This window comes from Akanthomyces muscarius, chromosome 4, assembly GCF_028009165.1.
Source record: "Akanthomyces muscarius strain Ve6 chromosome 4, whole genome shotgun sequence".
Classification (NCBI taxonomy): Eukaryota; Fungi; Ascomycota; class Sordariomycetes; order Hypocreales; family Cordycipitaceae; genus Akanthomyces; species Akanthomyces muscarius.
This window is the reverse complement of record NC_079244.1, coordinates 3,554,876-3,577,873: the sequence shown is the minus strand read 5'-3', so window position 1 is coordinate 3,577,873 and position 22,998 is coordinate 3,554,876. Positions and strand designations below refer to the sequence as shown.

The following is a 22,998-nucleotide window of genomic DNA, read 5'->3' as shown; positions in this document are numbered from 1 at the left end:
GAACGGTTGATTTTCCATTCATATAGTCACCGCCGCCGCCACCAGGGCAGCAACAAAAGCGCTACGCCATGCGCCTCAACTATCACGCGCTGTCCACTGGCGCTATCAGCCTCTTGCTCCAGCTACAAGGCAGCCTTGCGACAGTAAATGAAGGCTCCCGTCTTCCGCCCTTGCTGGATGCGACACTTGATGAACTTCGCACTGGCCTTGATGCTGGCCGCTTCACCAGCGTGGAGCTGACCAAAGCATACATTGCCCGCATCTACGAAGTCAATGAGGACCTCCATGTCGTCACCGAGATCAACCCCGATGCTCTGGATATTGCGGCAGAGCTGGACCGGGCACGGAAGTCGACCACAAAACCGCTCAGTCCACTGCATGGGATACCGATTCTGGTCAAGAACAACATAGGGACCGCAGACAAGATGAACAATACCGCCGGATCGACAGCGCTGCTGGGAGCGAAGCTCAAGCAAGACAGCACCGTTGTCAAGAAGCTACGCGAAGCCGGGGCAATTATTCTGGGCAAGGCCAATCTCTCGCAGTGGGCGGGTACCCGCAGCCTACAGGCTAGCAACGGCTGGTCTGCGCATGGTGGCCAGACAATCGGTGCTTATCTTCCAGAGCAGGATCCTGATGGCTCATCGTCCGGCAGCGCCGTGGCCTCGTCACTGGGACTGGCCTGGGCATCGCTCGGAACCGAGACGTTGGGCTCAATCTGCGATCCTGCGCACGCCAACAACATTGTGGGCATCAAGCCGACGGTTGGACTGACGTCGAGGTTTCTCGTGATTCCCATCTCGGAGCATCAGGATAGTGTGGGACCCATGGCCCGCACCGTCAAGGATGCCGCATACTTGCTTCAAGCCATCGCCGGATCGGATGGCAGGGACAACTATACAGAGGCGGCCCCCAATACGCTGCCAGACTACGTCGGCGCCTGCGACGAGGGTGGGTTAAAGGGTAAGCGCTTGGGCTTACCCAAGGGCTACAAGAACCTGTATCCTTACATTTCGGCGGACGTGTCTTTTGAGGCATTCGACTCTACCATTAAACTATTGCGCGAGGCTGGAGCCGAAGTGGTAGAGGACGTCGAAATGCCTGGAATGGAACTCATGAAGCAGGCGGACAGAACAGGAATTATTAGCGGCGCAGACTTTTTGACGGATCTGCCCAGGTATCTGGCAGAGTTGGAGACGAACCCAAACAACATCCACGACTTGTCCGACGTGCGCGCCTTTACAGACCAATCATCAGCTGAATCGAGCGAGTTTGACTTGATGCTATTCAACATGATTCTGAAGCGCAACATCAACAATACGATGCCAATTTGGTGGGAGTACTACAGTGAACGGTTCTACCAAAGCAATGACTTGGGCCTCATAGGCGCTCTTCGCAACAACACTCTAGACGCCATCATTCTCCCCACTGCCATTGCGACCAAAATAGCAGTGCAGGGAGCTCCGGTGATTTCTGTGCCTCTGGGCCACACCGGCCCGGACACCCCGTATCATCGCAACGAGGTGGACACGCTAAACGACATGGGCCCGAATCACCCGTTTGGGTTTGGATTTGCGGGCGACTACTTTTCGGAGGAAACGTTGATTGGGATGGCGTATGCGCTGGAGCAGCTCACGCAGGTGCGCAAGACGGTGAGGCCGTTCATCCAGCCCAAGACGGAGCTCAGGGACGTGGTGGCACTCGAGAACGAGGAGCTGTAGTAGGCCAGACCGGTGCAGCTAGTCTCATGAGATGTAAATGTGGAATTGTATATACGGAAGCGGGATTTTACATTGTGCGACGGTGACATGGCGTATATCGGGAGCGGCCGGTCATGGAGCTCCGCCTTTGGTACGGAGTACAAGCCCTCGATCTATGGATAGGTGATGGGTGTTGGGGCTGTGACACGGCCAATTGACAGGGCTATGAAAGTGTCTAGCATTTACAGTAAATAAAGTAAGACAATACCGTTGAGTGATTATCATTACGTAATTATGTGTGTATAGCGGGATTTCTACTTTTGCGTGGCGTCGTGACATGCAAACGGCCAACCGCCTGGGTACAGTGCCTTCAGGTAATTCCGAGCGCTGGGAAACCGTAAGGTTGGAACGACTGGGAGGGGCATTGGGCCGAGCTATTCCTCCAAGGCGGCACGCAACGGGATCCGCATCCACGAGATTTTCAACGAGGCGCGTTTCGAGGAGAAGCTCCGTATCCTGGCTGCTGGGTACAAGAAGCGTTTCGGCGACCTCCTCGAATACAACGTCGAGGACGAGCTCAAGAAGTTCCAGGGATGGCGTGAAAAGCTCACGCCGCATTGTGTGGATGCCGTTACTTTTATGAAGGCAGCCCAGGACGATTCCTCCAAGAAGATTCTGATTGAGGGCGCCAACGCGCTCATGCTGGATGTGGATTACGGCACATACCCGTATGTCACCAGCTCCAACACTGGTCTTGGCGGCGCCATTACCGGTCTGGCTCTGAACCCGACCAAGATCAAGGAAGTCATTGGGTATGTATCGGCTGCAACACATGTGCGCCGGACAAGTATGCGGGGTGCTAACTTGAAGCAGTGTTGTCAAGGGATACACCACCCGTGTCGGTGCCGGCATCTTCAAGACCGAGGACCTCGGTGAGGCCGGCACCAAGTTGCAGGAAATTGGCCGCAAATGGGCGTGTCGACCGGTCGCCGCCGCTGATGCGGCTGGCTGGACCTTGCCGTCCTCAAATACTCGTGCGCCGTCAACCACTACACGGCGCTGAACCTAACCAAGCTCGACATTCTCGACACCTTTCCCGTCATCCAGTTGGCGGTAGCGTACAAGGACCCTGAGACGGGCGACCTTATTGACTACTTCCCTGCCGATCTCGAGTACCTGGAAAAGTGCGAGGTCGTGTACGAGGATTTCAAGGGGTGGCAGACGCCCATCACGTCGGTCAAAGAGTACGAGGACCTGCCCAAGGAGACGAAAGAGTACATTGAGTACATTGAGAAATTCCTGGGCGTTCCCATCAAGTGGATGGGTACTGGACGTAATTAGCCGCGGCATGAAGAAGCCTGTCTTGACAGACAATGCTAATAAGTTGATAGCCAACCGCGACGACATGATTTTCCGGTAAATCAATGCGACAGCGGCTGATGATTCCACTTTTCTTCGTTACTCTCTTTATACTGATTTAAGTAATACAGGCGCAAGGCCTTTAACAAGTTTTAGACATCTGATAGACATGCCCGGCGCATGCCGGGAACGAAAGAAAAGGCAGCGGAGATGAGGGGTTGTAGACGAATACTGCTCCTCGACGAAAAAGACAAATCTTTGCCTTCAACTGCGTTCATGGGAAAATACACGCTGGAACTCTTAGATACTGCAAACCAGATACTTGATAGTGTCAATACACGCGTTGCGTTTTGATTTAGTGCATTCTTTGCATGGACTAGTGCTGTGTCTCGCGCGAATACAGGCTTGGGGCGCTTCTTCCAGATAACTGCAAAGCTACATATAACAGTGGTCTGGAGCATTGTACAAAGAATGTCCCTTTCCTCGGAAACCTGGCAAGCAATATTCATTTGCACTTCCTCATTAAGCTGACTTGAATCTCCACAGGTCCCATTCTGGTACTAACAGGCATCATACCCTGACTACTATGTACACACATCTCGTTCGACCATTCTCAGGCCGTCTTGCCGGTCCCGTCATGCAACGCCTTCCACTCTTCGACCAATCCCCGAAAGTCTCGTGGGAGGTACGGCTTCGTCAGCTCTGCGAACAAGCTCCCCTTTCGGTTATTCCTCAGCCCCATGTCCCTCAGGAGCAAGTCGACGTACGGCAGGCCCTCAAACACAAAATCCGGCAGGCTGGCGCCGTACCCGCACGGGTAGCGCCACTTGCCCCATTGGGTGTGCAGCATGATCTCGTCTGACACCTCGTCGCCGGTGCTCGGCAGGCGGTCGAGCCTGTTGGAGAGGTAGGCTGCGATCCAGTGGCCCTGCGCGGCCGCGCACGTCGCCGTGTTGACGCTCGAGACGGCCCCCGCAAAGGCGATGCTGCGGGCGAACACGTGCGTCGAGGGGACGATGAAGCGGTACAGGCGCAGCGGCTCGCCGGCCTTGGGCGTGAAGCGGAGCTTGGGCTGGTACCGCAGGCGCGGGAACAGATTGAGCACGTCCTCGTCGGCCTTATTGTTGAGCTTGGCGAGCTCGGCATCCGACACGTCCAGGCCAAACCTTGTCGGAGCGTCCATGTTGTTGAACTTGATTGGCGACTCCTTTTTCCAGCCCGTCGAGCACACGACCACATCAGTCTGCAGCCTCGTCCCGTCGGCCAGCACCACGGTCTTGTGCTCCATGTGGTCAATCTGCCCTATGTGCACCCTGATCCGCCCGTCCTTGACCAGGTCAAAGAACGGCGTCTGGTAGTTCAGTATGCTCAGCCCGCTGCCGATCCAAAACGCCGAGTGCCAGGGCTTGAGCTTCGCGAGCTCCGGGTGCGTGTCGTAGCCGTTGGCGCCAACCACGTCCGCCGAGAGAATCTTCCAAAACAGGTCCACGAGGAAGCGCCCGAGCGCCGTGCCGTGCAGGAAGCCGCGGACGCTGCCGAAGCCGTCCTCGCCGCCCCACGGGCACGGCGCCATCCATGTCATCCAGCGGACCAGGAGCAGCTGGTCGAGGCGCGTTTTGAAGGGCGTGACGAACGCGGGCGCTATCCAGACGGGCCCGTGGCCGTTGTCCCGGATGACGAGGTCGACGGTGGCGCCGTCCTGCACCATGGCGTAGGCGACGTCGTATGCCGACTTGGCGCCGCCGACGACGACGGCGCTCTTGACGCTGCCCATGAGGCGCGGCGCCTGCGCGCAAAAGTCCTTGGCGTGGAAGAGCGGCGCGCCGAGGTCCTCGCTGCCCTTGTACGTGGGCATGTTGGGCGTCGACGTCAGGCCCGTCGCCAGGATGAGCTTCTTGGCCGCGACCTCGCGCCGCTTTCCGTCGGGCCCCGTGACGGACAGCTTCCAGGCGCTGCCGCCGTCGCCGTCCGCGGGCTCGACGACGTCGACCTTGCTGCGGAACTGGATCCGGTCAAAGAAGCCAAAGTGGTGCGCAAAGTCGGTCAGGTACTGGTGCAGCACGGCGCCTGGGATGTGCGTGTCCGGCCTGACGCCGTAGCGCGCTTCCGTCATGGGGAAGTCGGGGTGCTCGTACGTGCCGACCATGTTGTTGGACTTGAGGCCCGGGTAGAGGCGGTTGCGCGACCAGGTGCCGCCGCAGCTCTCGGCGCTCTCGAGCACCGCGAGCGTCTCGTCGGGCATGAGTTGAGAAGCGGCTTTGGCGGCAGCCAGACCGAACCAGCCTTGAAAAGAACCCACGTTAGCACAAGCTTTTTTCCCTCGGCTTCAACTGGCATCGTTGACGAAACTTACCGGCACCCACAACTACAATGTCATAGGCTTCACCCATGTTCTGAGGCGAAGCTGGCAAGCCGACGGCTTTTGTGTATTCACGGCTCACTTGGGAATATGCCAAGTGCAGAAATTGTAAGAAACGCTGGACGAAATGATTTAACAGACAACACGGCCGATCATGGGTGTCCACGTTGCGGATAATGATATTTATTCCTCGAGTCTGGGGTAGTGTATATATGTACTTTACTAGCGGCGATCACCCCCACAAAGCCGGCCAGTCTATCTCTGTCGGCGTCCAGATCCCTTTGCCGCCGTGATTGGCGATAAGCTTGCAGTTGGTCAGTAGAGCTTCAAAGAAAAGGGGCAAGGGGGTAGCATCCGAACTAGCTACCGAGGTGTTTCGGATGCGGGACGCATGGGGAAGGGGGCGGGTGGTGAAGAAGTGCATGGTAGCCTTTTTAATCCTCGGTGGCGTAGAGATAAAAAAAAAAGTTAGGATAGCTCTGCGACGCTGTCGACCAAGTTCCGACGATAAGTTGCCGCTTTGGGAGGCTTTCCGGTCAACGGAACAGGAGCCCTTGTGCTAGAGATGATAGTGTCGGTCCAAGAACGCGCTATGCTCAGCCACTTTGGCTAGAGGTATGCCACGCGAATGTAGGGGACTCTCGGCAATTGCGACGTGCTAATTGCCGTTGAAGAAACATCAGGTTGAGCTGATTCAGGTGGCTTGAAAGTCTTGACTTGCGAGCTGCATTGATTGGGCAGGTTCGATGCCTTTGGAGACAAAGATGCAGAATGAAGAGTTACGCCACCAAGGTTCGCGTGGAAATCTTCCAAAATGGAATTTCGGCTATCAGACAGTTTATAAAAGTCATTTCTCGTACGTAATCAGACCATCAATCGTTCCAGCATGCAGCCCGCCCGTAATCGCAATGTCCGCCGACGTTGTGTGTATCGACGCATCGCTCAGCAAGTAGACCGCCGCGCCGGTGAGGTCGTCCTGCTGGCTTAGGCGCTGGTTCGGCGGCGCGAGCCACATTTGCTCCCCCTCGCGCTTGACGCTCTTGGCCTCGCGCACGCTCCTCGTCATGTCCGAGTCGACGAAGCCGGGCGAGATGGTGTTGACGCGGATGCCGTGCGGCGCGAGCTCGACGCCGAGCACCTTGGCGAGCATCATGACGCCGCCCTTGGAGGCATTATACGCGGCCATGCGGTAGCCCGGCAGCGCAATGTGCGCCGACTGGCTGGCGATGAGGAGGATGCTGCCGGGCTTCTTTTGCCTGATCAGTTCCTTGGTGACGAGCTGGACCGTGAAGAATGTGCCGCGAACCTGTTTCAAGGACGGGAGATTAGCAAAAGACGACGGGCGGCGAAGAAAAATACCAGAAGAATGCCAGCCTCTTACATTAATCTCCTGGATGCGATTGAACTCGTCCCAGGTCTGGTCGACAAACGGCTTGTCAATGGCGATGCCCGCCGCGGGCACACATCCGTCCACTGTCTTGAACTCGTCAAGCGTCTTCTGGAACGCCGCCTGCAGGCTCTCCTGCTTGGTGACGTCGGTCTGGATGTACAGCGTCTTCGTTCCGAAGCGCTCGCTCAGCGTGCCAAACTCGTCGATGGGCTCGGGCTGGATGTCCCAGACGGCGACGTTGCCGCCCATCTCGCAGATGGCCGTTGATAGGGCAAAGCCGATGCCCTGCGCGCCGCCCGTGACGACGTACGTGCGGCCGGTGAGCTCGAACCGCGGGCGGACATTGCTGATTGTGGGAGGAGACATGGCAAAGCGCAAAGGACAAGATGCAGGTGGACGATGAAACAGCGCGATGTGAATGGATTCGGCGCTTCCCGTCTTGGATTTCAAGAGCTTGGGTTCCTATCGTCGGCAGTAGCTTTGCTGGACAGTTTATAGCTTCCCCGGTAGCTCCAAATACAGCCCAGTCTCGGCGGGTTCTGCATAGTTACATCAGTGTCCCCGATCCACACTATTCCGATCAGCCGCTAATACAGGTCACGGAGCCTGATTTCGTCGGGTCGGGACCCTTTTAGTTCGAGCACATCGGACCCCGCTCCCTCATATCCGGTCCTCCGCTGGTGTTATCGCGGTCCCCCGGGCCTCGCATTTGTCATGATGACAGTCAACGTGGGCAAGCGGCTGAAACAAGAAGAAAGTGCTTTGTCCGAAAAGAGAGGGCGCTGCCGAAATCTTTTACTTGGCGACTAGATATCGAGGCACAGTGATAAAGAGTCGGCGACGCATAACGTTGACGCGGTCTTGGAACCAATGGAACTAATCCTGCATGCACCAATGACAAGAAAATTGAGCAACAATGTACGCGGACATTAGCAAACCACCTGCGCCGCTGCCATCGGCCCCGCTGCAGAAACTACAGACCGGGATTTCTTTGCAGCCGCCTCTGACGAGGCGCGGCTTGGGTCCGGGTCTTCTTATCCTCACGACTGCAGACGAGTACGACGAGGACGGAACGCATCGGGATGATGCACCGACTCCAGTGCTCAAATGGGCAGAAGAGGGCTACACGGTGGTTCAGATTTCTGCGGCCGCCATCGGATCGTCCAGTGCTGAGCAGATATTGTCCTTGGCCATGGAGGCTCTGCAGGGATGCGACGCTTGCCAGCCCAAGGACAAAGTCGGCGTGGTGTGTAAGTGGCGAGTTTCAACTTTTCAGCAGCACGGATGTGTTCGATGCTAACACATGTACTCCTAGCTTATTCCTCATCGTTGTGGAACTCGTTTGCACCGGTGCTAGAGAACATTTCCAGCATCTCGGCAGCTGTTGTATACGTGGATGACCAAAACCCAGAGGGACTCTTGTCCGCTGCAGTACCATCACTGAGACACATTGCTGGTGCAGCGGCCAACATGCCCAGTTGTGCGAGCGACGCTTCCTCTAAAGAATATGGTTATCCCAGCATCACAGGACAACAGCGATGGTTCAGCCCTGGCCACGACGACTTTGACTACTCGGCCGACTCGGTCGCGCATTCGCGAAATCTGCAGTTCCTCAAACCAAAGATGGACGGGCCATTCTTCGACCTGGAGAATATCTGGGAGGAGCACACGTATTACGAGTTTGCCGATCGATCGGTCGAGCACACAATGAGTACCATGGTGCAGGAGCCATATGTCAACCATGTCCCGACCGTACGTAAATTCACGCCTGTGCGTGCACTACACGCACTACACGCACTACACGGGATTTGCAAAACTGAATACGGGCGCTAATATTTTGGACAGTTGACGGGTGGTGTTGGCAGACTAAAGCTCACAGACTTTTACCGCCACAACTTCATCTTCAACAACTCGGCCGACACGAGCCTCGAGCTTGTCAGCCGGACCATTGGCATAGACCGCGTTATCGATGAATTCATCTTTAAATTCACCCACGACCGCGAAATCGATTGGCTGTACGTTGGAAATTCTTTTTCTTTCCTTCTCTAGCCGAGCGGCGAACCTGAAATGCTGACAACGGTGTGCAAAACAACACAGACTCCCTGGCGTCCCGCCCACGCACCGCAAGGCCGAGATCCCCTTTGTCGCCGTCGTCAACATCCGCGGCGACAGGCTGCACCACGAGCACATTGCCTGGGACCAGGGCACGACGCTGCGCCAGCTCGGCCTCATGCCCGACTACCTGCCGTTTCCGTACCCCGTGGCGGAAGCGCCCGAGGGTGCGGCCGTGGAGTATCGCGTGCCGGTGCTCGGGAGGGAGACGGCGGATAAGCTGCGAAATCGCAAGGCGGTGCCATCGAATGAAATGTTTGAATACAGTGTGCGTGTCAATAAGGAGTAGTGGAGAGGCTGCTATTGTATGCCTCCGATGGTGTAAACAGTGTGGTTACCAATTTTGACGATGGTCTTCTTTGATCAAGTGCTTTCGCACCAATTTCACAGCCCGAGACACGGTTACTACGTCGTATTTCAATAAAAACCCTTTCTACATTGAAAAAGAAAAGCACCATGCAATTCACTGGAACGAGCCTGCGCATATGTTCTTGGCTACTGCGGACAGTCAAGTGTAAAGTATGTCACGCCCACTCGAAGGCGCGCTCAGCAAACCGAGTTCCTCTCCATGCTGCATAATGTGTAGCAGCACACTTCACCTCACTGCAGGGTATACTTCCGAGGTTCCTCATGTTTGGGGTGCATATCTTTGAAGATCCCTGCATGTCGATCGAGATATGGTGGTGGGGACGTCGTCGTCGGCTAATACCCACCTCCTCGATACGCGGGTAGCGCACATGTCCCTACCCGCTCCGTGGCTGGCAAAAGATCTTGCTACGGTAGAATTGCGCGTCGTCTGTAAAGGGTCCATCTCCGGCGATTGCGTGATTGACTCGTTTCTAATCGAGTGCTCGCAATTGGCGTAAGCCACGACAGCCTGGTCGCTGAAGTGATGTCTGAAGGTCTACAAGGTAATGCACAACACAGTAAGTCCATTACCTTGTGCCTCGTGGAACGGAAAAGGAATGCATCCCGTTTTAGTGTAATCTAGTGAATTTGCAGATATGCTTCCTAGAGCTTTTAGTATCGGATTGCGTATACAGCAGACTCAGCGATGTCTACATTGCATGTGATGACGAAGATGAGCATCCTGGTTCTGTACACAGCAATAGAGGCCTTGATTGGTCGCGCCATCACCTGCAAACATTTTTGCAAGTGCGAGAAGGAGTACTATGGAAAGTGTGCGCTAATGTTCACACCAAGAGCAAACGTTCAATTGAAATATGCGCGACGGGTTTGAAATTGAACTGCTCGAGGTTTTCTTGCTAGCCACGCGACAGCAAGCGAATGCGTCAAGTTGGAGTAATTAAATGATATTAATTAATATATATGCTAGGTATGTGACTGCTTAGAATGTTGTTTATTTCTTCTTGGAATCCTTGCTCTCATCCTTCTTGTCGTCCTTGCTATCCTTGCCGGCATCCTTCTTGGCAGAGTCGACAATGTCCTGTGCCTTCTTCGACTTCTTCTCCAACAGCTCCTTGAGCTCGTCGACCGTCTCGTTCATGAGCTTCTCACCATCCTGCTTGTGCTCGCTGGCAACCTTGCTCAGCTGCTGCAGCTTGGACAGGATGTCGCCGCCCGCGGGCAGCGCCTTGAAGTACTTGTCCAGGCCCCAGTCGGCGGCGACCTCTTGGCCCTTGGACTGGGCCTTGTCGGCGGCGCCCTTGACGTACTTTTCCAGGTCGCCGAGGTCGCCCGAGTCGACGGCGGCCTTGGCCTTGTCAAAGAGCTCCTTGACGTTGCCCTGCTTGAGCGCGTCGGCATTCTTCTCAATAAGCTCCTTGACCTTGGGGCTCTTGTCGAGCATGGGCTTGGCGGCCTCGAGGCCCTTGCTCCACGCCTCGTCGCCGAGCTTCTGCACCTGGCTGACCTTTTCGTCAATGAGCTCCTTGGCCTTGGTGATGTTGGCGGCGCTGAAGCCGCCGGCGAAGATGTCCTTGACCTGGCGCCACGTCTCGTCAACCTGCTTCTTGGCGTCAGGGCCGTACTGCTCGCCGAGAGACTTGAGCTTGTCGACGTTGCCGCCCAGCTTCTCCTTGATCTGGGGGTGGTTGTCGGCAATATCGCCGAGGGCGTCGGCCGAGAGGTCGGCAATCTTCTTGGCGAGATCGGCCAGCGTCTCGTAGGCCTTGGTGGCTGTCTGCATGCTCAGCCCACCCTTGGACAGCTCCTGGAATTGCTTGTAGCCGTCATTGATGATCTTGTTCACCTCGTCCTTGTGCTTTTCCTGGACGACCTCGACGTCCTTGAAGGCGGCATCGACAAAGCCGCGGCCGCCGGGCACCCATCCCACGTACGAGTAGGCCAGATCCTTGATGTATTTGATGGCTTGGCTGGGCTCGGGCGTGGCCTCTTGGAGCTTGGCAGCAGCAGCCTTGTACTGCTTGTTGGCCTCGACGGCGGCCTTGTTGATGGTGCTGGCGGTGCGTCCCGCCGGCGTGAAGGTGTAGATACCGTAGAAGAGGATGGCGCCGACGAGACCTCCGGCGACACCAGACGCCAGATGGGATTGCGAGCTAGATGAGGTCGAGGCCGTGGTGGATTGAAGGCGGATTTGTCGCGGCGATTGTCTGGAAATCTGAGCCGCCCTGCAGCGCAGTGCGCGAGGAGCAGCGGATCTAGCAGAGGAAAGCATTGTGAGGAATTGGGTAGAGGAATTGATGACGATGGTGGTGATGGTGGTGAGTGAGGGTAGGTTGCAGCAGAAAATGGTTGATGCGGACGGTGCGAGAGGGGAAGCAGGGCGAGGTATATTTATGACAATGGAGCGGATACGGATACAAACGGCAGAGTTTTGACCTCGGGCTGGCTTCAATGACGTACAACGCCAGACAAACGGTCGTACGGTTACGGAGAGCTGTAGCTAATAATCTGGGCCTGGTTTCTGCTTTGATTCTAGCTAGACCTTGTTTACTATGCCGCTTCTGGCAGTGACGACATCATGACTGGCATGACTGCCAAGTCCACGCCAGGGGAAACCAGAGCTTTAATAAGCCACAAATAATGCGGGTTGAGATTTCCATGTGATGATATGCATTTTGAAAAGTCAATTGATGATTGTCGATGAAATTGCATGCATGTTGATGATCAACGTCGGCGGGTGAATTTTGGAGATGCACCCAGTTAGTTACTCCCAGCCTCGTACACACCCGCCACCACCAACATTCCAGCCAACACTGGGGCGGTCTCACTGCGTCCGACTCCCATCTCTCTCAATGTTTGTAGTTGCTAGGAACGGCTTTGTATCATTCTAAATTGCAGTCACGATTTTACCCAGATTATTTCCGCGCTGCTCAAGCTCAATTACATCAATGTGGATGCCCATGTCGCCTTGGCCACAGCTCTATTGAGCATCTCGGTTCGAAGCCGCCTTGAATGCAAGATTCGCACGGCCATAAACTATCTCTTTTTCGCTATGAATTTTTTCATAATAGCAGGCGCTGATCCACAGCGCTAAAACCGACCACATGTGAACCCATTAGCCTCTGCTGATGGTGTTGGTGGCCTGCCAAGCTGCCTAGGTAGGTACCAAGCCAAAATGCAGGAATTGGACAAGGACTGCAATGGATGCAGTTGCCCTCAACCTTTGAAATTTTCAAAATTTATGAAAAAGCAAGACTCCTTCATGGATTTTCTTCACAGGTCTTTTTGAGAATGTTCCGACATGGTGCGCCACCATAGGCAGCATAGGCGCCGATACCGACATTCGAAGCGGTCCCATTGGTTCCTAGAACTGAATCCGTGAATAGCCTGTTGCCTCGACATATTGTATTGCAAACTGTGCAAACAAAATTCAAACTTTTCGCTGCCTTGCCACGTCAGTAGTGGGTAATCTCAGCAAACGCAGCAGGTACCCGTGCCGAGCTACTGTGAGGATTGAGTGTCCGGGTTGGTGCAGTGACATGGCAATGTGACAAAGGTACATCCTACTTGGCGCAGATACAAGCGCACCAACAAGTCACTTCGCGTCGTTTTTTCTGATGCATTCACAGTGTTTTCACACGCTCATTTTCAGTAGCTGCACGTGCTGCCGTCATAATTCGGGTTCACGCCCGAGTATTAGGCAGGCGCGCCAGGGTCGGCCGACGAGGCTCACATTTCACCGCCTGTGTTGAAATATAAAACATTCATGTCCCTCTCGGAAAGTTCATACACTATACCGTGGATCAGTACTTCCAACTCCGTAAGGTTTTTATCGTCATGCCATCAAACGCAGACTCGGAACCAGGCTTAGGTTCAAGCCAAAGTCCGCCTAATGCTACCTCTTTCATGGTGACACCAAACTACACGGCGCCAGACTGGTTCTTCTCCGACAATGTGAAAACAGCCGTACAACTGAGCTCCACGAAGCCCAGAATCTTTCTGGCAGATTTGCCCAACAAGACTTCCGGCGAGGAAGCACTCAAGCATGACTACACAAAACATGAAGAGAGTGCCTTCGGTGTAAGCCGCCACACATTTCTATCAGCTCGAGACACCATCGCCTCTTGTTTGGTTCGCGACAGCCACGGTCGACTGTCGACACACAACAACGGTGCCATCATTCGAATCGAGAAAAAGCATCCGCCTGAGATGCCAACGGAGTACGTTGACGCGCTGGCAAAGGAATTCGGCGCCACTTCGGTCACTCTGACCATACATGACTTTCAAGCTTTGGCTGCAACATATCAGGACCAGACCCCGGCCGAGTTTCAACAAGCTTTTGATAAGGATCTTAACAAGCCGCGAAACCTCAGCCTAAAAAAACTCCATCCTTCGTACGAGCTGGTCTTCCACTACTTCGGCAATCGTTGCCGTCAAGAGGCAAGTGGCGCGGCCATTGAAAGGTCGAGGCAGGCATTTGCCACGATTTTGGGCGTTCAAGAATGCAAAGTCGGCAATCAAGTACCCGACAAGAAGAAAAACATCGCACCGTTCCATGACCATCCGCTGATAATCCATGTTGCAGAGGCTCAGCTGCTTATGGAGAGAAGCCAAAGCCTTCGTGTCGTTGCGAGACTCGCGGATGCAGTTGCCCAAGAACGAAAAGCCGGAAAGCCAGTCATCCTGGTAATCACAGGGCATATCGCTAGGTACTCTGCAAATTTTGGCGATTTGTCGATCAGGTCGGGGATTCCTGCTTCTGCTATCTTGAGCATCAACTATCTAGTTGAACCTGCTGCGCTGGATAAATCAAAAGACCCAAACATCAAAGTCTCGGCAACCTTTATCGACAATCTCAAATTTTTACTTCGCTTCTACGCTCGACATAAATTTGACACGGAGACATTGCTTCCCAAGACAGAATGGAACCTCGAGCTCGACGACAACATTGACACTCTCTGCGCCGAAAACAGTAATCTTCTCGAGTCAGTCGCCATGCAAATCACCGGGAGAGCTTGCGGTAGCCAGAAACTAAGCGTACAAGATGTGGCACAAGTCTTGAATCAAGTCGCCATCGGCGAAAAAGTCGAAACCGGGAAATACGATTTGACATCTCGTCACGAAGATGCTGATAAGGAAGAAGAGCTAGAGACTAGCAGCGAGGATGATGATTTAGAAATCGGGAAAGACGGAGAAGAGTCAGAGACTAGCAGCGAGGATGACGACGATTCAGAAACCGGGAAAGACGGACTTCGAAAAGACAATGACCTGAATAAGTACGAAAAGGCTCTTCATGACTCTATCGTTAAAGTCGGTACGTGAAAATAGCTTCTAGCTGGAGCCAAAAAGAAATCATGCTAACGACGGAGACTGCAGAGCAGCTTCAAGATACAAAGTATGAAGACGTCATTTTGCACGACGACATCAAAGACATGATGAAGCAGCTCATCTTGCTCTCCAGGAAGAAAATCGACGTCAAATCCTCCCTTCTGATGTCGGCAGTACAAATCTCAGGAGCTCTGCTCTACGGCCCCCCCGGGACAGGAAAGACCCATCTCAGCCGAGCCATTGCCAACAGCCTGGGCAGCAACATGCTTGCTCTCGACAGCGCCACGTTGACGTCCAAATATGTGGGCGAGACGGAAAAATACATCAAGGCCGCTTTCTCACTAGCCCGAAAGTACACTCCATGCATCCTGTTCCTCGACGAAGTCGACGCCTTGTTTTATCGCCGCTCGTCTGGTGACAAGTCATGGCAGCGGTCTGCTCTCACACAGTTTTTACAGGAGGTAGATGGGATCCAGGGCGGTCTGCCGGGCGCACCATTTGTGCTGGTGGCGACGAACCGCCCCATGGATCTGGACACTGCGTTCCTGCGCCGTTTGCCGCAAAAAATACACTTTGAGCTGCCGAATGTATCTGCCCGCGCGCAGATATTGAGAGTACTGCTCAACGAAGAGGACCTACACTCGGACGTCGACATTGATCACCTGGCAACCTTGACGAACGGATACTCGGGTTCAGACCTCAAGAACCTCTGCGCGGAGGCCGCGTTACTTTGGGTGCTTGAGATCTGTCGAAAAGAAGCCAAGGAAGCGGCTCAAAGGGTTGAGAACACGAAAACTCCAAGAAATTATGCCTCTAGGAGCACAGTTGACACCAATGGAACGTCCATCTCGGCGACAAAGTCGGGCGAAGCAGATCATGTTGGGGACCTCAAGAAACCGGCGGACGTCACCGATGATAAGGTGACCGAGTCGGACAGCAATGCAGCTGAGAACTCTACAGATCATGATTATCCGCATGCGTCTAGCGGCAGTGAGGTCACTGAAATGATTGCGTCAGCGGATACAGCTGGTGGTGACCACGACAAGAATGACGGCGAAAACAGCAAGGCCAACAAAGATAAGGCGACAGACGCGATAACAGGGAAGAGGAAGAGGGAAACCGCAAGAAAAGGCAAGAAAACAGAGAAGCTGGCAAGAAAAGAAGCGAAAGCGATGAAAAGAAGGAAGAAAAAGGACAAGAAAGAAGCCGAGGCGCTATACATGGCGAAATTCTCCAAGGTCTGCTTGACCAATGCCGTCTTTGAAAAAGCACTGCAGATAATGCGACCGACAGTGTCTAAGGAAGCTATTCAAGAGATTGAAAAGTTTGCCAAGCTCTATGGTGACCAGTGAGCTAGGTAGAGTAGCTGAAGTAGATGAATAAGATCTTGGAGCGACGAGTTACTTTGCTTTTTGTTACTAGTTGATGTAACGTCGGCCACCCACTTGGGAACACCCCCCACTTGGGAACACCCCTTTCACACCAAAAAGGCGCTTTTTACAGGGATTATATATCTATAGCTAGTATATCTAAAAAGATTAAAAAAATATTAATAAATCTATTATAGCTATATTAAGCTAGAAAAGAGTTTTTAGTTTAGTATTAAAATCTATATAATAGATATAATTAGTTAAAGTAATAATAAATAAATTACTAGTAAATACTAAGTAATTTAAGAAATAATTATCTAATTTTAGAAAATAGCTATAATAATAGAATAAATATACAAAGACTCTCTAAAAAATCTATTATTTATTCTATTAATATTATAAATAGATACTAATATAGTATATGTATATAAGTCTTTTAAATTTTTACTAGTAAAAATTTACCTACTTTCTATTAGTCTATATTAAAGCTTTTTTAGAATTATATATATATTACTTGCTAGTAGATATATAGTAAAAATGGCTAAAACCATTTTTAAAAAATTAATAACTATTGTTAGTAAGCTATCAGAATTAGTTCTTTAGTGTTAAGAAACTACTAGTATTCTCCTACTAAACCTTAACAAAATTTATACCTAATCTTTAGAAATATCTAGAATTGGGGATAAATTTACTATTAATAAAAACTAAGGATATATAGCTTAGTTTGCTAATTATGTATCTATTGATAATTTTTTTAACTTTTTAATGTCTAGTAGTACTGTTTTATCTCTAGTTGAAAAGGTAGTGTTTTGGTGTAAAAGGGGTGTTCCCAAGTGGGGGTGTTCCCGAGTGGGTGGCCGACGTTAGTGCACACAGTAAGGCACCAGTGAGAACAGCCAAGGCAAGCCGACTTGTCTCTCAAAATTAGGATGTCAAGGACATTACATCGGTCAGACCCATCAGCATACACGCAGCAGAACAAAACATAGTCGCTCTAGGAAATTACTGGGGACAGGGACGGTGGCTTGCGCGGCGACGTGACGCATCGCAGACTATTCAGCGAGCGTGGTGAAAGGGGTCGACTTGATGCAGACCTTGCGCTATAGGAATTTGATGGGACCGGTCCGTGGGAAGAGCCGCTTCAGGCCTTGAATGGAGGCCAGCCAATACAAAGTGCTAGCTACCCATCGCACAAAATCGTCATCGTCGATAGACTGGGAGGACATGGCAGCTGCTACAGCTACGTGTTGGGGAAGAAAAAGTGCGCTGATGTGGTGGGAGTGTCGCAGGCGTCTGCACAGGCGACCGCTTCCGGGGCCTGGGGCCGTCGTCCCATGAGTCAGATACGCAGATCAACTAAGCTGCTAAATGGCTAGTCACACTTGAAAGTAGATTTACAGATTCTCGTAGCTTTGGGAAAATGCTACATACATCTTTCTACCACGTTTCTCACAATCGTCCCACTTACATGTTTGCCAAGGACCTGAGGCGGGGGAATATGGCCCTTTTTTTTTTGGTGGCGCCGAGGCGGGCAGGTGACTAGAACCAAACGAAGACGGGCGGGCGCTGGGCCAAGAGAAATGCCGGATGGGATTAGCTGAGAGGAAATACCTGGGTAAGTAGCGGCTCGAGCCGAAATGGCTTTTTGCCCAGAGCCATGGCATCTACGTAGCATTTGAGATGGCAACGCTGTCGATGCTAGACGCTGTGAGAATGGCAAGAAGTCTGTAGCCGATAGATGGGACAGCGAGCAGAGAGCAGTGGCAATTACCAAACTGGCGACCCGACGCAGCCTTTTCTAACCGATGAGCCGTGCAGCAACGGCAGCGCCCCCTCGACCCCCAATTCCACCAACCCGGCCGACCCTTTTCCGCCACCAGGATACGAGGGAAAGAATCCTGCGTAACAGCGACCTCCGAAACGAATTTAGACTAGCCAGCTCCAGCAGGAGGAAGTTCCCCGTCTTTCCCCATGGCCAAAAGAGCAGGATAAAGAAGATGGGCGAAAGATGGGCGAATATCAGTTGCCGCTGCGGTGTAAGCCCACAGCGCTAGCAGCAGGGCTTTCTCCAGCTTCCTTGTTGGGGATGGCGCGGGCCGGGGGTGTTGTTGAACGTGGGGGGGGGGGGGAAGGCAAATAGGATTTCTATTAGTCGCGCGACAGGGTCTCGATCGCGAAGAGTTTCTCCCCCACACGGACAAGTCTCTCCCTTCGGTTGGAAAAGGTTGGCACCAAAGACGAACAAACTGGCAAAGGGTACGAGACTGCCGCGAATGCTGGAGGAAGAACGACGTTGAAAGTGCAATGTTCAGCAGCTCGGCATCTCAGACAGGAAGCTGGGGTTGGACCCTGGACTTTTTTATACCAGTAATTTAGCTTGGCGGCTGACGACCCTGGCAAAAAAAGAGTCTGGGGAACTCGGCCGTGTCCCAGCCCCAGGCTTTAGAAGACAAACATGTTTCGAGCAAGTCTGATCTTTTGTTTTCCAAGGTTCGTCCATTCTTGAGGCAATGCCACTCTTGGCGTATGTGATCTGCATGCGTTCCTCTCGTCGAGATACCCCGCCACTTGCAGCCTGTCTTATCTGCTCGAGTATTATTGCATGCCCTTCTCCTCTTCCTCTGCCAGACCACCACACACACTCACACCCGACGGCACAAGCCTGCTTCGGGTGGATACAATCAAGCCTCGAAAAGTAATAAATGCAGCTATTCCGTAGCCGTAGCCTGCCCGGGACGCGCTGTGTCCCCCTCACCTCACCCCGGCCCTTTTTTAGCCTCGTTTCTCCCCCGCCCAACCTGGCTGTACTCCGAAGCGGTGGTGGTTGTGCGCGTGAGCCAAATGCCTTTTCTGCTCATGTACAAGAAGAACGCAGGGCCCGCCTCCAGCCTAATTGCCCTCGTCTTCTTGCCCCCTCCTTCCTCTCCGCTCTGTAGACGTGCTCTTTCTCAATTCTCCATTGATATACTGAGAAAGAAAGCATCAGAGGGTCGTGGCCCTACTTGCATACCTCCCAAGCAATCATGGCCAAGGCCACCTCTGTCCACGAGGCCGTCGAGCCGGCGGCCTCGCCCGACGCCGAGAAGCACGGCATCTACACCACCACCTCGGCCGACAACGTGCCCTACGCCGACCAGATCCCCCACGAGATGATGGAGACGCTCGCGCCCAACGGCGAGGCCGACTTTATCCGCGCCAAGATCAACGCCATGTCCGAGGACGAGGCCCTCGCCATCATCCAGGAGTCGCTCGAGTTCCACTCGGACGACTGGAACTTTCCCGCCGACATGCGCGAGCGCATGCGGCGGTGCCTCGACGGGCCAAAGGTCTACGGCGAGTGGTACGAGCGCGACCTGCGCGTCGACGCCGTCATGATGAAGTACTCGTCGCCGTATCCCGGCGTGCGCGCCGTCGCCAGCCCGCTCGACGACGAAAAGGTGCCCGTGGAGACTATTCGTGCGTACTTTCTCGGCATCGGCTGGGCGATTATCGGAACGTTCATGGCGACGTTTTTTAATAGCCGCTTCCCCGGCATTGGTGAGTGGTGGCTATTTTTCTTGGCTTATTCCCCTCCCCCGCGGAGGCGCGGCGCCACGCCGCCGCCTCAACACCATGACTCCACCATCGTCAACTATCACGGCCCGCACCAACAACCAGGAATTGTGCGCCACGCAATATCTCGATTGTCTTTATTTTCTTCTATTTGGTCAAGGAGCTAACTGTGGAAACTAGGTCTCGGTAGTGCGGTCATTCAAATCTTGCTGTTTCCCTGTGCCAAGGTCCTCGAAGCCATCTTACCCGACTGGGGCTTCACAGCCTTTGGAACGCGACACTCGCTCAACCCAGGGCCTTGGACGTTTAAAGAGCAAATGTTTTCAACAATTACGTACAACATTGCGATTTACTCCACAAACGCCTACACCATGATCCTCGTCCAGCGCTCTCCCGTCTTCTACGGCCTCGATTTCGTCGACTTTGGCTACCAGCTGCTGCTAACGCTCTTCATCCAGCTCATGGGCATGGGCTTCGCGGGCTACCTCCGCCGCTTCAGCGTCTACCCCGTCAAGGCGCTGTGGCCCACGCTGCTGCCCATCATCGCCATGAACAGGGCGCTGACCAAGCCGGAGCCAAGGGAAAACATCAACGGCTGGACCATTTCGCGGTACCGCTTCTTCTTCGTCTGCGCCGTCGGCATGTTTCTCTACTACTGGATCCCGGGGTACCTCTTCCAGGCGCTGTCCACCTTTAACTGGATGACGTGGATCGCGCCGGAGAACCTGACGCTCGCCATTCTGACAGGCTCGCGCCTCGGCCTCGGCCTCTTCAACCCCATCACGACCTTTGACTGGAACGTCGCGACGTCGTCGTACGCGGCGCTGTCGCAGCCCTTTTTCGCGACGTGCACCATGTACATCAGCGCCATCTTTGGCGGCCTGGTCATCCTGGGCATCTACTACACCAACATGTACAACACGGCCTACCTGCCCATCAACTCGGCGGCCGCGTTCGCCAACGACGGAACCATCTTTGACGTCAAGAAAGTCGTCGTCGACAACAAGCTCGACAACGCCAAGCTGCAGGCGTACTCGCTGCCCTTTTACTCGGCCGGCTACGTGCTGACCGTCGGCGCCAACTTTGCCTTTTACCCCGTCTACTTCTTCTACATCATGGTCAACCAGTGGAAGACCATGTCCAAGGCCTACGTCGACTTTTACCGGGGCCTGCGCCACGGCAAGGGCAACTACGAGGACGCCATGGACGTGCACAACCGCGAGATGCGCAAGTACAAGGAGGTGCCCGACTGGTGGTTCCTCGCCATCCTCGTCATCACCATTGCCCTCTCCATCGTCTGGATCGAAATCTACCCGCTCGGCATCCCCGTCTGGCTCATCTTCCTGCTCATCGCCATCAACCTCGTCTTTGCCGTCCCGCTCTCCTTCCTGTCCGCCACCACGGGTACCAACCTCGGCCTCGGCGCCCTCATCCAGATCATCACTGGCTACCTGCTGCCCAACAACCCCAACGCCTTCCTCTTCTCGCAGGCGCTCGGCTCCTGGGCGCTCGCCGGCTACGGCGACAACTACGTCCAGGACCAGAAGATGGCGCACTACTGCAAGATTGCGCCCCGCGCCGTCTTCCGCTCCCAGATCGGCACCATCATCATCACCTGCTTCGTCGCCGTCGGCACGCAGAATTTCATCCTCACCAGCGTGCCCGGGCTCTGCACCGAAAAGCAGCCCTCGCAGTTCACCTGCATGGGCGACGGCCACCCCATGTACGCCAGCTCCCTCATGTGGGGGCTGCTCGGCTCCGAGCGCATGTTTGGCTCCCTCTACCCGCTCTTCAAGTGGTGCTTCCTCATGGGCTTCGGCATCGCCATGATCTTCCTCGTCGCGCAGGGGCTGGGCCCCAAGTACCTGCCCCCCGTCCGGGAGAGCCTGCGCCGGAAGCTCCGCCCCAACACGTACGCGATGCTCGACCGCACGCTGTTCCCCTTTGTGGCCTCGCTGCTCTGGCTGAACCCGGTCCTCATCATCCAGGGCATCCAGCACTGGGCGCCGTCCAACCTGAGCTACAAGACGCCCGGCTTCATCCTGTCGTACATCTTCATGTACTGGCTGCCGCGCCACCGCCTTGCCTGGTGGGCCAAGTACAACTACGTCCTCTCGGCGGCCCTGACGGCTGGCCTGGCTGTCAGCGCGCTCATCATGTTCTTTGCCATTGGCTACCACCCGCATGCTCTCAAGTGGTGGGGGAACACTGTGAGCGGTGCCGGTGTCGATGGAAGCAACAAGGGCATTTATCCGCTTCCTTCGCGTGGATATTTCGGGCCCGAACGTGGCACGTTCCCTTGAAAGTTTGACTGTAGTATGAAGCATATCCGTTTGATTCAGTATATATGAATGCCGCCGAGTTGGTTTGATATGCACGAGTTGCGTTTTCAATGCTGGTACACGAGCACACGCAGTGATTTTGATAATTTTCTGCGCGAGACAGTTTTGGAATACATTTCAAATTAATATTGTGTGAAGCTCTGTGTAACTCAAGCCACTCCATTCACCCAGTTAATACAGGGTTCGATATGGTATAATTGATGCCTTGCCGACTCCACTCCGGGGCACACGCCCGACAGCGGCGTCTGGCGATGGGCATATGCCTCACTTTGCCAACAATCTCAGCTCCAGGCAGCCGAATAATATAAGCACTTTTTTCCAATATTGAAACAGGGTCACCACGTATATCTTCACCTCTTCTACATATCACAATACAGCATCAAATTGTACACACCATGGCCACACCCAAATACACATTCGATGCCTCCCTCGCAGGCTTCAACATCTCCAAGGCCGCCTTTCTCGCCGCCAACCCACGCATTGCGCGCCTCATGGCCGCCGCCATGGTCTTCCGCCCCAACCCCTCCTCCCCATCATCCTCCCCGCCGCAGGCGCTCCTCATCTGCCGCGCCGCCACCGACTCGTACCCGCTGACGTGGGAGATTCCCGGCGGTAGCGTCGACGCCTCGGACGGCACCATCCTCGACGGCGTGGCGCGCGAGCTCTGGGAGGAGAGCGGCCTCGTCGCCGCGCACATGGCCGCGCCGATCCTCATGTCCCCCGAGGGCACGCTCACCGAGGCCATGCGCGCGCGGCTCGGCATCCAGCCCGCCGACGAGGTCCTGGGCCTCGGCGATGACGGCCTCACGGTCACGTTTGTCGAGACGGGCAACACGTGGGCCAAGCTCACGGCGCTGGTCACGGTCCGGAGCACCGACGAGGTGGTGCTGAGGCCGGAGGAGCACGGCGAGGCGGCGTGGGTGACGGAGGAGGATGTGGTGAGGGGCGAGCTGCCGGGCGGGGAGGGGAAGAAGATTAGATTCCTGAGTGATGGCGTGAGGAGGACCATTTTGGACGGGTTTCGCGTGTATGCGCAAAGTGCCGCAAACTAGACGGCAAAGCATTACATGGTAAAGAGACGCGAGGGCGGGCATAAACATTGCAAGAGGATGGCTGTTTT

The 22,998-nt window shown here is 54.3% G+C and overlaps 9 protein-coding genes across 9 annotated transcripts; 6 read left to right on the top strand and 3 right to left on the bottom strand.

Moving 5' to 3' along the window:
* Positions 1-68: 68 nt before the first annotated feature.
* On the top strand, positions 69-1,721 carry LMH87_011899 (uncharacterized protein; the record flags this gene model as incomplete). Its single annotated transcript, XM_056201114.1, has 1 exon — positions 69-1,721. One exon carries the CDS (start codon positions 69-71, stop codon positions 1,719-1,721), a length of 1,653 nt encoding a protein of 550 aa, XP_056052898.1.
* A 316-nt stretch (positions 1,722-2,037) lies between these two features.
* Positions 2,038-3,215, top strand: LMH87_011898 (uncharacterized protein; the record flags this gene model as incomplete). Its single annotated transcript, XM_056201112.1, has 6 exons — positions 2,038-2,097; positions 2,148-2,512; positions 2,574-2,734; positions 2,818-3,033; positions 3,092-3,116; positions 3,191-3,215. 6 exons carry the CDS (start codon positions 2,038-2,040, stop codon positions 3,213-3,215), a joined length of 852 nt encoding a protein of 283 aa, XP_056052897.1.
* A 457-nt stretch (positions 3,216-3,672) lies between these two features.
* LMH87_011897 (uncharacterized protein) lies at positions 3,673-5,449 on the bottom strand (the record flags this gene model as incomplete). The annotated part of the gene is made up of 2 exons (XM_056201111.1): positions 3,673-5,342; positions 5,413-5,449. 2 exons carry the CDS (start codon positions 5,447-5,449, stop codon positions 3,673-3,675), a joined length of 1,707 nt encoding a protein of 568 aa, XP_056052896.1.
* Positions 5,450-6,265: 816 nt separating this feature from the next.
* On the bottom strand, positions 6,266-7,174 carry LMH87_011896 (uncharacterized protein; the record flags this gene model as incomplete). Its single annotated transcript, XM_056201110.1, has 2 exons — positions 6,266-6,724; positions 6,800-7,174. 2 exons carry the CDS (start codon positions 7,172-7,174, stop codon positions 6,266-6,268), a joined length of 834 nt encoding a protein of 277 aa, XP_056052895.1.
* A 550-nt stretch (positions 7,175-7,724) lies between these two features.
* Positions 7,725-9,209, top strand: LMH87_011895 (uncharacterized protein; the record flags this gene model as incomplete). Its single annotated transcript, XM_056201109.1, has 4 exons — positions 7,725-8,058; positions 8,124-8,560; positions 8,654-8,823; positions 8,906-9,209. The coding sequence occupies 4 exons, from the start codon at positions 7,725-7,727 to the stop codon at positions 9,207-9,209; spliced, it is 1,245 nt and encodes a 414-aa protein (XP_056052894.1).
* Positions 9,210-10,280: 1,071 nt separating this feature from the next.
* Positions 10,281-11,558, bottom strand: LMH87_011894 (uncharacterized protein; the record flags this gene model as incomplete). Its single annotated transcript, XM_056201108.1, has 1 exon — positions 10,281-11,558. The coding sequence occupies one exon, from the start codon at positions 11,556-11,558 to the stop codon at positions 10,281-10,283; it is 1,278 nt and encodes a 425-aa protein (XP_056052893.1).
* A 1,634-nt stretch (positions 11,559-13,192) lies between these two features.
* On the top strand, positions 13,193-15,966 carry LMH87_011893 (uncharacterized protein; the record flags this gene model as incomplete). Its single annotated transcript, XM_056201107.1, has 2 exons — positions 13,193-14,600; positions 14,663-15,966. 2 exons carry the CDS (start codon positions 13,193-13,195, stop codon positions 15,964-15,966), a joined length of 2,712 nt encoding a protein of 903 aa, XP_056052892.1.
* Positions 15,967-19,007: 3,041 nt separating this feature from the next.
* Positions 19,008-21,839, top strand: LMH87_011892 (uncharacterized protein; the record flags this gene model as incomplete). The annotated part of the gene is made up of 2 exons (XM_056201106.1): positions 19,008-19,521; positions 19,717-21,839. 2 exons carry the CDS (start codon positions 19,008-19,010, stop codon positions 21,837-21,839), a joined length of 2,637 nt encoding a protein of 878 aa, XP_056052891.1.
* Positions 21,840-22,273: 434 nt separating this feature from the next.
* Positions 22,274-22,930, top strand: LMH87_011891 (uncharacterized protein; the record flags this gene model as incomplete). The annotated part of the gene is made up of 1 exon (XM_056201105.1): positions 22,274-22,930. The coding sequence occupies one exon, from the start codon at positions 22,274-22,276 to the stop codon at positions 22,928-22,930; it is 657 nt and encodes a 218-aa protein (XP_056052890.1).
* Between the last annotated feature and the right edge of the window lie 68 nt (positions 22,931-22,998).